The 17,671-nt window shown below is 38.4% G+C and overlaps 1 protein-coding gene across 2 annotated transcripts in view; it reads left to right on the forward strand.

Moving 5' to 3' along the window:
• Positions 1-10,868: 10,868 nt before the first annotated feature.
• The window catches only part of PHACTR1 (phosphatase and actin regulator 1), a 243,949-nt gene continuing 237,146 nt past the window's right edge, over positions 10,869-17,671 (forward strand). Inside the window, exon 1 of one of the 2 annotated variants that reach the window (XM_088130728.1) lies at positions 10,869-11,052. In XM_088130728.1, the coding sequence (XP_087986854.1) occupies positions 10,941-11,052 (112 nt within the window). In that variant the 5' untranslated portion in view covers positions 10,869-10,940. The remainder of the gene's footprint in view (positions 11,053-17,671) is intronic. The other variant, XM_088130729.1, reaches the window with a different exon arrangement.

Genomic DNA, 17,671 nt, shown 5'->3' on the forward strand with positions numbered 1-17,671 from the left:
TACTCTTCAAGGGTAGCCCCATGTAGACCACATTGCAGTAATCTACCTGGGAGATAACAAGGTCATGAGTGACCATTCAAAGGGCATCCCGATCCAGGAAAGGGCGTAACTGGTGCACAACCTGAAGCTGTGCAAAAGCCCTCATGGGGTTGTCTCCGTCTTGCCAAGGTTGCCAAGGTTCAGCTGGAGCCTGTTGTTCCCCATCCAGACCTTCACAGCCTCCACGCACTGTGAGAGGGCGGTCACGGCATCACTTACCTCACCAGGGATGGAGATATTATATTGTTATATGCTGTCAGGTTGATACTGAATCTTAGCAACTACATAAATAGACTTTCTCTAGGATGACAATGTCCTTAGTGTGGCCTTTTAGGTTTCTCAATAGTGTCTTCATCACTGCTGTAATTGAGTCCATCCAACTTGCTGCCAGACATCTTCTTCTCCTCTCCTCCTCCTTCTTCCACTTTTCCAGCATTATGGATTTCTCAAGGGAACCAACAATCATTTTATCTTGTTTATCCATGTGATTTTCTCAGTCAAATGCAGGTTTCCCATTGCCTTCTCCCCGAGAGTATGAAATGATGCCTTTGTTGTTATCACTAAAGTGATCACATCCCTCCAGCATCTTCCCGCCCAGTATAGGTGCCTGCTTAATTTAGCTGGACAACTGGGATGACCTTTAAGCCTTGAGTGACTCTACTGGAAGTATCCACTTTAGGTGCACACTCATGATGTGCTTTGCTTATCCATCCCAGGAACATCTCTTCCTAGTGCCCCCACTCCAACATGATGAGTAGCACAGCAGGATTTGGGGGATATTATATTCATATCCAACCTGTATTCCAGAAAACATGTGGAGTACATGAAGTAAAAAAGACATGATAGATTCAAGGTCACCTTGTTAGGTTCATAGAAAAATGGGGGATTGAATGTTGGCCACTCAGTGTTAATCTATCAGTCTAACCAATATACTGCAATGACTCTCTCTGGGACCGGCTCTCCCATTCAGTTTTTAAAGATTAATAGCAGAGAAGAGAGTGGAGAATATCAGACAGAAGTGCTGGTATAATCAGACACATATAATGTTTGTCTTCATACCATGTTTGTTATGTTCCTGATGGTGTACCTGAAATTGACCTATGTCTAAGAATGAACAAGCATATATGCCTCACATTTATTAGAAATGTAGCTATTGTCTGATGCATGCATAGGCTGCTTTTAACCTTCAAAAAATGGGAGATGTAATCCTGAGTCTCCCAGTGTCATCAGTTGTTTGGTCCTGTATTCCCTTACTACCAAGGCATTGTGGGAAGTATTTAGGCAATCCTAAGGAGTAATCTTGAAAATTCTTTTGTATGTACATCAGAATGCTGTTGGGATCACAATTTTTCATCAAAGGTGAAAGGAAGAAGGGACACATCAGGAAAATTGAGGCAGTAGAGAAGGCTTTAGGAAAATATCTAGGGAAACCTCTAAAGACATGTCCAGAAGATTGATGGAGGTAGAATATTTATTTTCCAATCACTACTATGCTTTTACAGAAAGGTAGAGTGGATTCTACTAATGTTAAGCCATGTACTTATCTCAGCCCACCACCAACCATCACAACATAATCATTGGAATCTTGGGCAAAAACATTGGAGATGCAGGTATATCAGAGATTAATGAATTAATTAAAGGGCCGTGTAACCAAGCACTCCATTTTAATTTAAAATTTTGGACTTGCAATTTTTATTGAAAGGGAGATCACTTTACATATTAAAGACTTCCCACTGTATTTTGCCATCCTCTTGCACAATAGCTAGAAAAGAAGAAATGTAATGTAATCTTGGAGAGGTGGAGGAAGACGGGTTTGCCTTAAGGGTGTCTTGCCTTTTGTTGTTGCCGTAATATTGGACCCATTGTTCAAAGTGAACAACTAATCCTAGAAGAAAGGACTAAGTTATGCGTTACACTAAACATGCAGTTTATGAATGGAACTATGGGAGGGGGAAGAGAAATAGATCATTTAAACTCTTTCATCTGCACCATGGTCTGAACAAAAATTGAACCTTAATTAATTCAATAGAATTTACTTTTGAGAAACCATGCTTAGCCTCCTTACTGTCCCTCTGTCCCTCTCAAATAACATTCAGATTATAATCCATTCAGAATGTTCATCAATCTGAGCAAGAAACTACAGAGGATCAGCCAGAACAAAATAGTTCCCTGGCACTGAGCAGATCATACTCTTGGCCTCTGTCCTTAGTGTCTAATTCCATGTGTCCCAAAGGACACTCTCAAATCTCTCTATGGTTTAATTCAAAATCTTATAACTACTTTCTTCTGTGATTATTGGAAGAAGTAACATGAACATCACCTCTCATCTACTTAGGCTTTGGGAAGAGAGAGAGGTATTGATATTTTGTTAATTTGATCTATCTGCATCTAACAGAAATTAGTGTATTGCTATTCATTTTTAATAAAACCAAGTTGGATTAAAATAACTGTAAGGTGGAGTTATCTTTTTTAATTTGAATAATCTGGATATCTTGCTTTTTTCATTTTGTATCTTCCTGTATGTGCTTTTAAAAGAAAATGATTATAAAGTAAAAGTTCTCATACCTACACAAATATTTTTACCCTGAAAAATGCACATACTGTAGTTGCTATTCAGTTTAAATTGCTTCAAAGGGACTCATTCTTAGAAAAAGCATCAGATAACCGATTCTACTTCAGTTACATGATTAACATATTCAACCCCCAAATTCTACAGTAGTATTATATGTGATATAGGATCATATAATGAATACAACTACCAATTGGTTGGACAAGAATCGACTTCTTGTAGGACTCACACCTCTTTCTGCTGTATAAGTAAATACGTATGATTCAAAATAAATAAGTATAAGCAAAAATGGCATAAATAAGGCTATGAATCAATTGCGCAAGTACGAGCAGGATATTAATATTGCACTGTTAATACGCAGCGTGTTGGTGTGGTTGCCAGAATAGAAAACCACATTCCCAGAGTAAGTCATTGTTGCTATATTTGAAATTCCTATTCTGTCCTTAAGTTAGACTGTACTAATTGAATAATATTAACATAACTGGATTTAAAGTAAACAAATTCATTTCTGATTTCACTGACTTCCCCCCCAGAATAGCAGTACTGTCTCATCTCTCTCACGTTCCACCAGCAGGTGGCACTACAATTGAAAAAGACGCATGAATTTTCTACCAGACTCAATAACTGATCAGAGTATTCTTACCTGAGCATCTTGTTTTACACAAACAAGGAGCAGCTGACTAAAAGAATTCCTTTTCTCAATATTAAAAGAATTGGAGGATAGAGGCTATTTTCCTACATGTACATTTTCATCTCTTGAGAACCATGTAAACCTTTCAGTCCAGGACTACCTTCATCATTTGAGAGTTCAATAAATGATGATCAGTGAGCTCCTAACAAATATTGAGCGTGAAAAAGGATTATGGGCACATATCTGCCAGAGATTCAAAGATGTTTAATGCATGGCTCCCGTTACAAGATTCTGTTAAAAACTGAAATCATCCTTGTCAGGAGGGGAGGAGACATTTAAAGTGATTCCAGTGGATGGGAAGTAGAGCAGTTGCAGAAAACAAGGATTGGAATGAGCAGAATTAAAGTTTAATCGGAGCCTCTTTCAAATATTTCTGTCTTTCTGCATCCACACACTTGTATGCATGTAGAACAAAAAAGTAATCACATCTCTATTCTCCCAAAGTGTTAGAATCGGTTTAGTTCATTCAGTGACTGAAAGTCAACAAGAAAGTTCCACTAATTACTAAATGCATTGTAATTTCTCATCATGATGATATTTGATTCTAGATTATAGTTCATAACCCCAGAAGCATATGGGCCTGTGCAACATTTTAAATTTTTTACTTCAAAGTTATTGCCTAAAACTGAGTTTTTTGGATTAAAGTCCAAAAGGTGCTTCAGGCATGGACTTAGCATCTGTCTGCAACTCTTTAAAGCAGCATATTTATTTTGGGGATTGCGCAATCCTAAGAAAAGATGCCACTGCTTTAAAAAACTGCAGGCAGGTGGTACCTTTGCATCCTTCACTTGCACACTCTGAAGCCCCTTTTTAAAATCAAATCTAGCACAGTGTATCGTTGTACTGCACAACCAATACATCCCTTTCTCATTCAGGCACGCCTTGCTAAAATTATCTCACGAAATATTGAGATAGGTGAGAATGCAGTGCCTCTCCATGTATGTGAATCGTTGCTAGAACATGATAATTATAATAGAAGAGCTAAAGATAAAGGCAGAGTGGGATAAGCCTGGCCCTACAGATGCACGCGATACAAAGTAGTATACTGTGTTCATCTTTCCTTTGTAATATCCTTTTGTGAAATAACATTGATAATTTTGTCATTTTTACTAAGGGAAAGGAGTGGCTCAAGAATGTCCCTGATGCTCCTGAAGAAACTGCCAGATTTTGGCAGATATGGGGTGGGGGGTGGGGGGAGGAATAGATGCTTTTGCAAACCCATTTCCACAGAACATTGTTTGATCTGGGCACTATTCTGATAGTGTTTTTGCAATGTGGCATGATAATCAGGATAAAATATATTTTTTAAAAAACTTCTGGAGCAATTTCAGAGATATTAATATTATTTTGGATTTTTTTAGCTGCATGCTTTTTTCTATTTGTGTGGATAATAGCCTTTTTAATTTCTTCCTATCAAATATTTATGTGCAGCCTTCCACTTTTCCTTTTATAAAGCATATGTCAAGTAGGATTCCTTGTCCACTATAAACAAATTGGTATGAAGCAGACTGGCTGGAGATGATGGAAATGGAAGTCCAACACATCTGGAAGGCATGTTGGGAAAAGCTAATTAACTCAGTTCCCTTCCCATTCATATGTGGTCCAGATTAAGAAACTCATCTGTAGGCATAACATTGAAATACGTTATTCCTTTTTCACAGATTGAGCACTTCAGCTGAGAAACAGAATAATTTGCCCAGCACTGCACAATAATCACTAAGCTAAATTGAGAGCATCAACTCCCATTTTCCAGTCTCACATGCTATTCAGTTAAATAACTTGTCTGTAAAAGCACTACTTTTCAGATGCTTTATCCTGCTAAGTGGTCTAATTCTTCACAGCCTTGCTCAACTGTCCCTGTATTTATTTATTTAGAAACAACAACAACAAAAGCATTCTGGCTGAAAAAGACTGTCCCAAGGATTAATGCAGCCATTTGTGTTTTATTTTCTATATGTTCAGCCAGTTGCTTATCTCTAATAGATCAGTTATATGTTTCTTCCCTTCAAATAAAAAATGTATAAATTGAGACCAAGAAGTAGAATTTGATTCTAATTGATAGATGAATAGCAACATCAAATTCAACCTACAATTTGAGGGTTAGTTTAAATTTGAGGAGGTTCTATTACTTTCCCAAACTTTAAGAGATATTTGGTTGAAAAGTGCAATAGTTGTAGCAATTATTTTTGTTATTCTGCTTTTTGAATATGTCATTTGACAATTTACCAAATGCCACAAAAATATACTGGAGTAAAACTTGTAAGATTCAAACCCTGTGGCCAGTATTTAATTCCAACATCCCTGGAGGGCATCAGATTGGAAGGATTATATTATTACTTCCAGAAGCCTCAGACTGGTCACAAAAAGTTTTTTATTTTTATAAAAGTTCCTACCCATAAAAAAAATGATTTACCATGCTATTCTATGAATGCCTTCCCAGAAGAAAATCTCATTATCTCCTGTGGAGAGACACAGTGCTTATAGCTGAATTCTTTGAGGTAGCCATTCACTGTCACTTGAGTTTATACAGAAAGCTTCACTAAGGGAAGGGCAAGCTCTGAGAAGAAAAATGGCAATAAATTATAATGCAAGATGATTATTTAATGAGCACTCCTACTGTCACAGAATTTTTTAAAGAAAGCCTCTCAATTAACATCATGGGTATCCCAATTAAAATTAGTTTATATAGATTTCCCCAGAAAATAGCTCATTTAAAGTCCACCTCAAGAAATCTGTTTTTTCTCCTTCTCTGCCCCCTCTCCAAAGCTCTGAGAAAATTATACATTATAAATGCAAAGATACTCATATTTGGGGGAGGGGGGGCTGGGGGGCTGACATGTCTTTCAACTACAAATTTCTCCTGAAGCTAAACAGATCAAGGTTTCTGGCTTATTGGGAGAGATGTAATTTGACATAAAATAAGTAAACTCTTTATTAGGCTAGAATTCTTACCAAGAGGAAATAAATCAATGTTTTATTTATTTATTTTCCAGTTTATATGGCCGCCCATCTCAAGAAGTGACTCTGGGCGGTGATCAGAATTAAAATAGAAAGAAAACAGTGACAAACATTAGAAAAACTAAAAATACAGACAGCCAAGAAACAACAACCCAAATCACTAACCCAACCAAGAAGTGGGTCCCATGGAATGTTCTTGAACAAAATATAATGAAGAAATGTTCTTGAACAAATTCATGAAGAAAACCGTAGCAGTAGTAGTAGTAATAATATATTAAACTTCTAGGCCACCTGACTAATGATGAATAACTGCTCTTAATCAGTTATGAAACAAGCAAGCTTTTTCAAACGTGAGTTCCTACGGATCCAGCTAGGTAGGGGAATTAGTTGAAGAATGGAGCACAAATCCCTCACATAAATTAAGGTAAAAGCTCCTTTGAACTGAACTCAACTTCTGGTGGACTCATCCACATAGTTTTCTTGGCAACGGTACTGAACTGATTTACCATTGCCTCCTTCCAAATGCATTATATCACGTTATATAGATTATGGCTTATCTCACTTGTGTGAGCCACTGTTTTGGAGATAATGAGGAATACAGATAAGGATTACATCTTGGACATGCTGCCCAGTTATCATATGGGTGGGAGAATAGTCTCTAGCTGCCAATGATTTTGCTGTTCAGAGAGAGTTGTATCCAGAAAACCATGCAAAAGCAGAGAAGTTAAATGGAAATTATGAGCCAACAAAACAGAGATGCTAAACACCAAGTGTAATAGAGAGAAATTAAAAGACAAAAGGGGAGAGAAAGATTAGGCCTAGGATTATCATAGCAGAGTAGAAACTGTGGAGGCCAGGGATTAATAGCTGATTATTAACAATAGCCCTTTGACAATAGATTTTTAATCCAGAGGCCTTGTTCTGAAAGTATCTCCTCTAATGTGCTTTTCTCCATTTCTGGCATACAGGTATCAAGGATTTTTAGGCTAATACACAAAGGCATAGGATTGAATATTGATACTGAATATTTGACTATTAGGCTGGAGTGTCAGGCCTTCTGTATTAATCCAATGTCTTTGCCCTTTTGGATTCCTCTGTAATATATGTATAATTACACATTTATAAAATACCTAAACATTTACATTTTGAAATGTTAAGTGCTTAATACATCCATTTCCTTGTGGTAGCTTGATTAAAACAGCTGTTTATGTTTAATGGTAATAGTTTTCCAATTTTCACAGTACCATCTGCCCCAATGTCTTTATGCATGTGATAAATACCCACATGGCATTATTTGATGAAATGTATTGTTCTTGCAAATTGGTTTAGGAGCCTGCAAGTGTCTACATCCATTCCATTTCACTTCCTTGCTGCACCAAAAATGAATAAATGCACTTAATGTCTCTGAGCCTAATCAGTACCGTTCATGGAAGCCATCAAGAATCTGTTGTAAGGGCCCACATACAATAGTGGTCTCAGCTGCATGTGCATATCAAACGATCAGTTCCTTGGGCCCTAGATACAGACTATAACATGCATTATGCTAGACATTCAATTGTACATCTTCTTTTGCAAAACTGCAGGTAAGACAACACTTTTGATGCAACGTCTCCTCCATTGTCCTGACACTTTTGTATGCTCAGCCTAGAGAAAGACTGAGGGCAAAAGTCATGATCAGATTTTATTTTATTTATGTGCTACTTCAAGAAACATGAAGATGTTCTTTGGGGCACTGCTGATGCAGAAAATTAGTATCAGAACCTGAAATGTGAAAATATGTATTTCTCATCGTTCCTCTCTATTCTGCATTGGTCAGACTGCACTTTCACTATTGTATCCAGTCCTGGGCACCATATTTTAGAAAAAGGATCCTCCAGAATAGGACCAAAGGAGAACAACCAACATGATAAAGAAGTTGGGTGGCCAATAATGGAGCCCAAAGGGAAAAAAGTATGAGGAATGGTTAGCAGCACTGGGTATGTTGAGTCACAAGGTTGAGATGGGCAGCCATATAAATTGAAATGAATAAATAAATGTTTGGACTGGGTAAAAGAAAACTGTGGGGGAGACATGATAGCCATTTTCAAGAATCTGAAAGGCTATGTTGTAGAAGATGAGGCAGAACTGATCAGTATTGTTCCAGAAGACAGGACAAGAAGCAATAGGAATCCAGGAAGTAGATTTTTAATGGTCACCAGGTATTAGTCCTGTGAAGTAGACCCAATCAGGAAACCAACTCCAAAGGAAGAGTAGAGCTTTACTCTATGAGTAAAGTATAGTAACAGAATCTTGCAAGCCTGATTGTATTTTACCTCCCCTCCCTCTTATATCTCAGAGAATCAGGAGGAGCCAGCCTACCTCTCTTCCGAATACTGTCTTCTTTTCCTAGCACTTAAGGAATTTTTCAGCCCTCTTTGCTTATGTAATATTGCAGTTCTTGTCCATTTCCCTCAAGGTCATTCCCTGATTCTCTATATCAGGAAAAATGTTCTCATGGTAAGAGACGTTCAATAATGGGACAGACTGCCACAGGAGGTAATGGATTCTCCATTGCTGGAGATGTTTGAGCAGAAGTTGGAGTGCTTAATAGTGGATTCCAGCACTGGACAGGGGGTTTGAGTACATTATTTCCAAGGTACTTTCTAACCTTTACAGTTTATGATTCTATAATTCAACTAGAAAGATCTGTCCAGGATTAATATAGTTATTGAAATAATTTCTCAGAATAGTTTCTCACACAAGGCAATTAATATCCCCCCCCCCCCAGCAAAGTCCTGTAAAAAGTATTTATTATTTAATTTGTATGGTGCCCATTTCTGTAGGTACTGAGTGGCTACACAGTGATTCCTCAAATGTAGTTTGTATAGGCAAACTATTAAAGATGATCTACTCAACCACTTTTCTTTTGAATTACCACTGTTGTTTGTCCAAATTCTGGGAGCACTTCCACGTTTTACCACAGAGTTTTGGCATTTACTTTGCTGTGTCTGCTGTATCATCTAATCATATTTACAGATTCTCATCATTCAGCCAAAAATATATAATCTGAAATTATAAAGCAGTTTTTTCTTGAAGTAGTCTCCTATGAATTTTGACTCCCAGAATTTCCCAACCAGAATGGGTGTTACTGTGAATCCTGGGAACTGAAATTCACATAGATGGAAGTTTTTATGACACTGTTGCCAAGTAGATGTTCCCAACCTGTAGACCTCAAGGTGTGTTTGGGACTACAACTCCCAGAACTTCATTTACATTGCCTGATGGGAACTCCAAGAATTAGAATTCCAATACATCATTCTGGAGGTAGAATGCAGTAGTTACAGTAGTAGCTAGTAGACAGAGACTTATTTAATAATAAGATATATTTGTGGGAGTTTTATAAGGTGCTACAATTCTCTTGGTTGTTTTTGCTGCTAAACTCATATGGCCACCCTATCAAATGAGTTGTGAAATAAGAATTTGAGTAGTGGCTAAATAGTGAAATAAGAATTTGTTGATCAATATATAAATTTCAAACCCATGCCATAAGATTGGATAAGCTACTATCTCTCAGCCTCAGTCCAGCCCCTGGAATTCAGTGATAATTTTAGTCCACCATATGAAGTTGTGATAATGAAAATCTTGGTGACACATAGAGGTGAGCTAGTTCAAGACCTTGGATGGCTGAAGCAGAAAGGTCACTTGTGCCCTTCTAAGTCCTAAAATGAAAATGCAATAATATATTCAATAATTAATCACTTCTGGACATTCATTATACTCAAAATTGGTTTTGAGTATTTTTTTAATATAACAATGTGAAAAATTGATAACCATACACTGAGAATGAGGACATACTTAGCTTTTGGACAACAGCTCCCAGAAAGCCAGCCACTAGCACAGATAACCCAACACTTTTGGAAAGCATGAACTATTAGTATTACCAGAAATACTTTTATTTTGGAGTGATGTTCCCATTCTTGCATTCATTTTTTTCAGAGGCACTGCTCAGGTCGTACATCACTAAGGCATCACTTGCTGAAAACACCATAATGACCAAACACTATGCCTTAAAACACAGTTTGCCAGCTACAATAATGGGCTTCATACTTATACAAAACCAAGATTGCATTTGACCTTACTGCAATCTGTGAAACCTACAGCAGAACTGCAGTAAATGGGGCTCCACCGAAGTAGGTTGGTCCACCTGATGCATTGCCATGTCAAACGATCTCACGTGCTTCCTCAACCGGCTTTTTCGTTTCTCCTTGGTGCTTTTCTCTCATGCCGAAATACAATGAAGCAACCAAGCTCATCAACCTTGATCGGCAAATCAACGGACTTGAATGAGCCCGTCTCAAATGACCGTTTTATCTGCAGCTTCCAAGCAAAAGATCAGGCTTTGTTAGATCCTGTAGGGTCCCACGTGGAGCCTCACTCGCTTGGCTCAAGGCTGCAAGGAGAAGGTGACAGGGCAGGGTTTCCAGCTCAGCTCCAGTCCAGAAATCCTTAACGGGTTTTCCTTTTCTCTCCCCATCTCTCTTTTTTTCCTCCCTCCCGGTGTCTCTCCCTCTCTGTGTCCCTGCTCCTCTCTTTCCCCTTCTCCTCCTATGCGTGTGCGCCCTCCTCCTCTTTTCCACCCCCATCCCTCTCGCTGCTTCCTCTTCACCAGCTCGCCGGGCGACCCTGCTCACTGTACCCACATTAATGGCGGCTTCTTCCGAAGAGGACATAGACAGGAGACCCATCCGGAGAGTTCGGTCCAAGAGTGACACGCCTTACCTAGCAGAGGCCAGGATCTCCTTCAATCTCGAAGCAGGTGAGTGTCACCTACCCCGCCTCCAGTGCAAAGCCCTTCGCCCTCCCTCTTCAAGCCTAAAGCGGCGGCTCTTTCTACACTCCCCCGCCCTCTTTGTGTCTGCCGTGTGTGTGGGGGGGGGGGGGCGCTGCTCTTGCTGCAGGAATGTGCATCCCTGACACGTCCTGGCTGTCACACACAGACACACGCACGCGGCTGGCCTTTCTCTCTCCTCCTCCTCCTCCTCCTCTCCTGGATGCTGGTGTAGTAAAAATCCCCCCCCCCCCCAATGGAGAGGCGCATGAGAAGTGCCTGAGTGACAGCCTTACGTTTCCTGCCAGGAACTGGAGGCCAGTGGAAGTGATCTCAAACTTCGAAACGTGAAGAAACACACACAGGCGCTCATGCAGCCATACCTGGCAGCACCAGGCGTTTGGTTTCCCCCGCCACAGCCGGCTTCTCTCCTATTCCCCCAGTTGCCCTTTCCGAATGCACTTCCGCCCCTCCTCTCCTTCCTTCAGCTGACATACTTTCCCACACCCTCGGATTTCACCCTCCCCCTTGGGGCCATTTTTCCTCTTCAGGTCTTCAAAGGTCTGCATTCTCCTTCCTGCTCACAACCTGTTAGCTTCCAGATTTACTTGCAGTGTTGCTTGCATTTTCCAGCCCAGGCTTCCCAAATGAACCCAGAAGAGTGGTTTGTGGCTCCTACCATTCCCAACTAGTGAGGAAGAGGTTGGGGGTGACAGGCAGGTCCCACGCATCTGAAGGCTGTCATGCTGGGAAGGGCTATCTTTTCTATTCCTGCCTTCCACTTTCTCCCAGTCATCATCCAGGTGAGGATCCTTTGCTCTTCTCAAGCTGGTCCTCCTCCTACCACAGTATGGTATTTCAAATGGTTGCTAGTTATTTAGGTATTTGTTTGTATGATTGTTCATGACTAACATACTGAAATCACGCCAGTAAAGCTTTCTGTCACATGAAGACATGAAACATGAAGTTTTACCTCTACCTTTTTAAGTTCATATTAAAGACACAGGACCAGAGCCAATGAAAGACTTTGGGCCAGAGGGCCTCCACCTCAAACTCATTCTCCAGCCATTTATTTCTCACCATATTCCTCTGACCCAAATTAATTTTGCTCACTGATTTCATTACCAATTTCCACTTGTTATCTTTATATTTTTCTTTCTCTTTAATATGTATCAATTTTTTCTTCCACACCAGGAGCCTCTCCCAGACTTTTGCCTTAAATATGACTGGTCCTTTTTCTGGTCCTTTCTGATACACTTTAGTCCAGAACTGATTATCTGGTACAAGATTTAGCCCTGGATTAGTCTAGAATCTTTCCCCAATGGAAAGATTTTCCCTTAATACTTGCATCCCAAGCTATGCCTTTCTGTTTTCCCACATTTGTCCTTTATACTGCACTTTTCGATTCATATTACAAATCTCTTGTAACCTGTTCTTTTCCCAGTTCTGAAGGATGACTGGAGAAAGGGAAAGCTGATGTTTCCATACAGTGCTCCAGTCTGCTTTTTTAAAATGTTAGATACACATCTTTCTTGATAAAGAAGCCACAGAAACCCAACAACCCATAACAATTGTTTAGCAAAACCCAATGATTTCCCTTAATTAAATATATGCATACTGATAACTCAGCATATATACTTGCTGGAATGATGTTTCTCAGCTCCTTAAAAGATTGCATGGAGCACAGCCAGTGGTTTTATAGTGGTTTCTCTTGAAATGTGGTGTGTGCTTCTGCATCACTGTGACCTTGCTGACACTTCATATCAAGTAAGATGTGAAATATGAACAACTGTGTATATTCATTGATCAGTTCTTGTTCTGAGCGACATTCTATCTTGTCATATTATATATAGTTACTGGCTTCTTTTAGTAGCCCAGGAACCAAAAGATGTTTTGGATTATTGAGGACAAATACTGATGATTGAAAAATCAGAGGATGAAGGATATTGGATAGCATGATGGGATAGGCATAAGATGTGTAGCTGAAAAGGAGATATTGCATGGTTCCAAAATTGTTGAGTCCATGATGAACAATTTTGCATAAATATATTGGTTGAAGAAAAGTCATCTTCTGCCATTACCTTACTTTAAAATAAACAAAAAACAAACAAACTCTGCCAATCCTTTTCCATCAAACCCAATGGATTCCTACAAGAGGATCCCAGCTTTTAATTCTAACTGAAGAACAATCTGCAGTACCTACATTTCAGTCATTAATATGTATATGAAACACATGGGTTTCTTCTTCTAAATATTGTAAGTTCTCTCATTGGTCTCATTTGGAAGAATCTATATTCACAGAGGTATAAATTATCAATAGAACACTGGAGGTTGTTTTCATTAACCCATCTTGCATTTCATAGAATCATAGAATCATTGATGCCTTGAGTTTAAAAATATGGTATCAATTCGTTGCTAAGCAATGTTTATGTTAATGTGCAAACTGCCTGAAAAATATGCTTGTAATGGTCATAAAATATAAAGCAAGGGCTCCTAGACTGGATAAGGACAATGATTTTATTAAGACTTTAACTATTAATAGATGGGGTATACAACATACCCTTTGGCCCTAGAAAAGAAATACATATTTTTGGTTGGATAGTAGTAGAGATTGTTTTTACTTATAATCTATACTAGTAATCCCGCTATTGTCATTAATATTTGCACAGGTTATTTACATTTTTAAAAATATGAAATGTTATTTGATGCTATAACTGCAGGGCCTCTTATACAAATATGAAAATATTTGCAGAATTAAGTTGGCATTTTTACGTACTATATTTTAAGAGACACCAAGTATCTTTGAGTTCTGAAAAGTCAGTTGGACAATTCTTTAAATGCCAATAAGAAGTGTAATAAAATATTGCAGTGTGGAGTGTCCTGTTGATTTTCAGATAGTTAGCTATGTCCCCCAAGATGTTCCATTTCATCTCCTTCCCAATTTCTTTTCTCTATTTCCACTTCAGCAGTATTGCATGACCTTTGAATAGAGCTGGGATTCTGTTCCCTTCAAGAGTTCCCCCCCCCCCCAAAGATGTGTTGTATATTTCTGCAAACCCTGGAAATCATTCAAACCTCCTGTATGTGGTGTGTGCCATTTTGGCTCTGGCTTATGAGTAAAAGGTGAAGGCAGGAACAGTAGTAGGAGCGGCAGGCGCTGTTCATTCCAGTATAGTGCTGAAAATGATGCCTTATATAAAACAACAAAAGAATTAGATACTTTCCAATGAAGAATTGTTTTAAGGAGCTGCATATGTATGTACTGTGGTTTCATTTATGGCTACCTTTAAATGAGTATAAATGCACCTGGAAGGAAGAAAATAAATCATTTGTTTTTCAATTCAACATTGCAAACAGAGCTAAAATAGTTCTAGAGGTATTGGAAAGGCTACCTCCCTTCTCACTTAATGCATTTATGATTACAATCCCTGCTGCTCAACTGCTGCTTGCATTGCTGTTTTGCCTGCCAGCTGCTGCTTCTAGGATTCCTGAATCTGGGCACTGTTTTGTGTTAAGATAGCAGGTGGAATAAGATGAATCAAGGTAGAATCCTTGCCTATATTTGTATTTGATTGGCTAACTTATCAAAAGGTCTACCCACATTCTCTGGAAAACGAATGGTTGGGAACTAACAGTTTTGTTGCCTCTTTGAGCTGAAAGTTATAGTATTACTCTGGTTATTTATATTGCTAAACATGCAAAGCCAAGTATGCAGTTTAGGAATAACCAGGATTTGCTCTTTTTCTCCAGAGCAATTAAATAAGAGAAACGTTAACTGCCCTTCTAATCAAATAAGATTAATGATTGCATTTTTTCATTAAATTACAGTTTTTTTAAAAAAATATTGCGTTAGCTTACATATTTTGATTGCATGTATGAAAGAAAAAACTCCTTTGGGTTGAGTTCAATTCTTGGTGACCTCATGGATACATTCATGTAGTTTTCACTATCCAATCTAGGTATTCCCTGGAGGTCTCCCATTAAAGTACTAGTGAAGCCCAACCCAGCTGGATATATTATGTGTGCCATTGGCTCTATGGAATTGTACAGCTGTAGAACCTCTGCAAATTCCCCAAACTCTTGTGCTGGCTTTTCTAAATTTGAAGAGAAAAATATTGTCCATGTGAAGAGGAGACCTTCTGTACACCTTTCTCTTAAAAAACACACACACACACACATGGTACAACATGATTACTTTGGGCAAAAAGAAACTATGAAGTTATACACATATATTGAATTATGTTTTCAATTTTTCAAGATCTATTGTCCACTGTTGTTGCAACAGTCTTGAACAAGTTAAGCCAAAACTAGGATAGTTCTGTTCCATGTTCCCAGAAACATATGGATCTAGTGGGCCATTACTATGTAGTTCTAGCGCTTGGAGGAGTGTTTGAGAGCCCTGGTCCTTCCACCCCTAGCTTCCCTGAGATGACAGAGATGGTCTGCAGGAAAACTATAACTGTATTCAGTTGAATGTGGTGACAGCATTTCATGAAACTGATAGTTCAGTTTCCAATTCTGCAGAGTATTGTAGCTCATTAAACTGAGTGCAGTTATGGTTTCCTAAATCTACTCTATTAACACAGAAATGGAGGGAGCAGATCCAAGATGTGCATTTTAATTTCCCTTCAAAATGTAGATTTCTCAAATGCCTGAAAAGAACTATATCTCTGTCTCTCCCCCACCCCCTCTTTCTCTGTAAGGCTAAAAAATATAGCTAACACTTAGTGATTCTGACAGGAATTAAAAAGGATAAAACTTTATTACAGTCAGAAGCCAGAGTCTCGATGGGAATTATTTCCTGATACGCTTTTTAGGTGATAGACACATGAGTTCCTTATTTTGTTTTCTAATGAATTATAATGGGTAGTCTTTGATAACACAACCATGTGTCAGCTTTCAATTACTCTGTGGCACAAATATTGTAGTACAGCAAATATGCTGGGATAATCTTCGGATTTTAGTCATCATTATCTGCCAGGCAAATTAAAGAAGTTTAAATGGTCCATGTGCCAAGATGATTTGAGGGTTCTGTCAACTTCATTAAAGACTGTGTGCCTGTTGATCTCTGGGTGATGAAAAAACAGCCACAACTAGGCATGCTAGTAAAATATTTTATTTAGTTTATGCCAGGAGGAATTCTACTCTTTTTAATTTAAGTGATCAAAATAATAACGTGGAATTGAATAATTTAAGTAAGAGTTATCTAATATTAATTGGCTATGTGTGAAACAAACATACAAGTAGGCAGATTTTGGTGATTTTAAGTGAATCCTATAAGCACTTTTCTACTCTCTGATCATTTAAGTTGGATTGGTCTTGTTATAAATTATTAATATTTTATTAATTCAGCTACATAGTTCTCTGAAAAGAAATGTGAATAGATTTATAAAAACAGGTTTTTTTCTCACTAAATTATTAAATACCAGTGGTTATTTTCTCCAAATGCTTGACTCTGACTTATTTTCAAAACTTCTGTATACAAGCCTTGGCAAAATATTCCTACACTTAGTTCCCTTGCAGATCATTGCAGAGTCTGTGGAAGAATTGTGAATGTGGCTTGTTTAAAATGTGCTCCTATGCCTTCTGCTTTGAATAGGCTTATAAACATCCTGGCAGTGGGCTTCCCTTGATCAATCCTTGAATTCTTAGAACTCATTGGGAAACGGGTAGACTTGGGAGCTCAACATGCCAACATCTTTGAGGATGCTTACGCACAGGCATCTTTAGTCCCAATGCCCTTTTAACCGTTGCATCTACAGACTGAATAGTTGCCGAGATTTATTTTAGAGTTGTTTTTTTCCTGTAGAAGAGGCAGGAAAGAATGAATCAAGATGACTGAAACCTTCAAGAGCAAGTTGCAGTATAGAGATTATAGTCATGAGTACTTGCTCAGGGTTTCTTTAAGATGCCAGTGACTAGAAATACAGTTTTAGATGCCAGTGATTAGAAATACAGTTTTAGATGCCATTTGCCAGATTCGCAAGAAAACTGACTTCAAACCCCAGTTAATGGAGCTTGTTTGAATTCTTATCTGGATGGGATATACTCAGAGTTTTTGTTTTTTGCCATATAATTAAAACAAATTAAAAATCACTTGGCTCTTGCCTTTTAAGGAGAGGGGAGCAATTTTTCAAAAGAAGAAACAAGTAAGGAGAGATAAACAATTAAAAGAGAGAAAAATCTTTTTTATTTGTTTTGGGGCTATAAAGATGAAATAAAACTAAGTCCAATTCATGACAGGATTATAGGATGCAGCAAAGCAAGCTTAAATTGGCTTTTTAAGAAAAAAATCTGAAACCTTGCTCCATGATGTCATAGGCAACTCTGATCCAGTTTACATTGGTTTAGCTTTTTATTTTTCTTTCTTTAGGGCAGCCTGAACTTATAACACTATTTATAGTACTCTTTTACTGCAACAGTCCTGCATGATTTGTCACCCAGCAAGATGAACTACGACCAGTAGCATTATATTGGATCTTGACAGTCTGGCTGCACTTTTCCCCTTGTATGTCTCCAGAGGTAACAAAAACCATATATTAATCTTTGGAGTACTGTTGTATCTAGCTGGTTGGCTGCGTTTGGCTGATGGCGCCCACATTTTGTA

Source organism: Python bivittatus, unplaced genomic scaffold (assembly GCF_059951505.1).
Source record: "Python bivittatus isolate LINGU-HERP-01145 unplaced genomic scaffold, Pbiv_v1 ctg000840_np1212, whole genome shotgun sequence".
NCBI lineage: Eukaryota > Metazoa > Chordata > Lepidosauria > Squamata > Pythonidae > Python > Python bivittatus.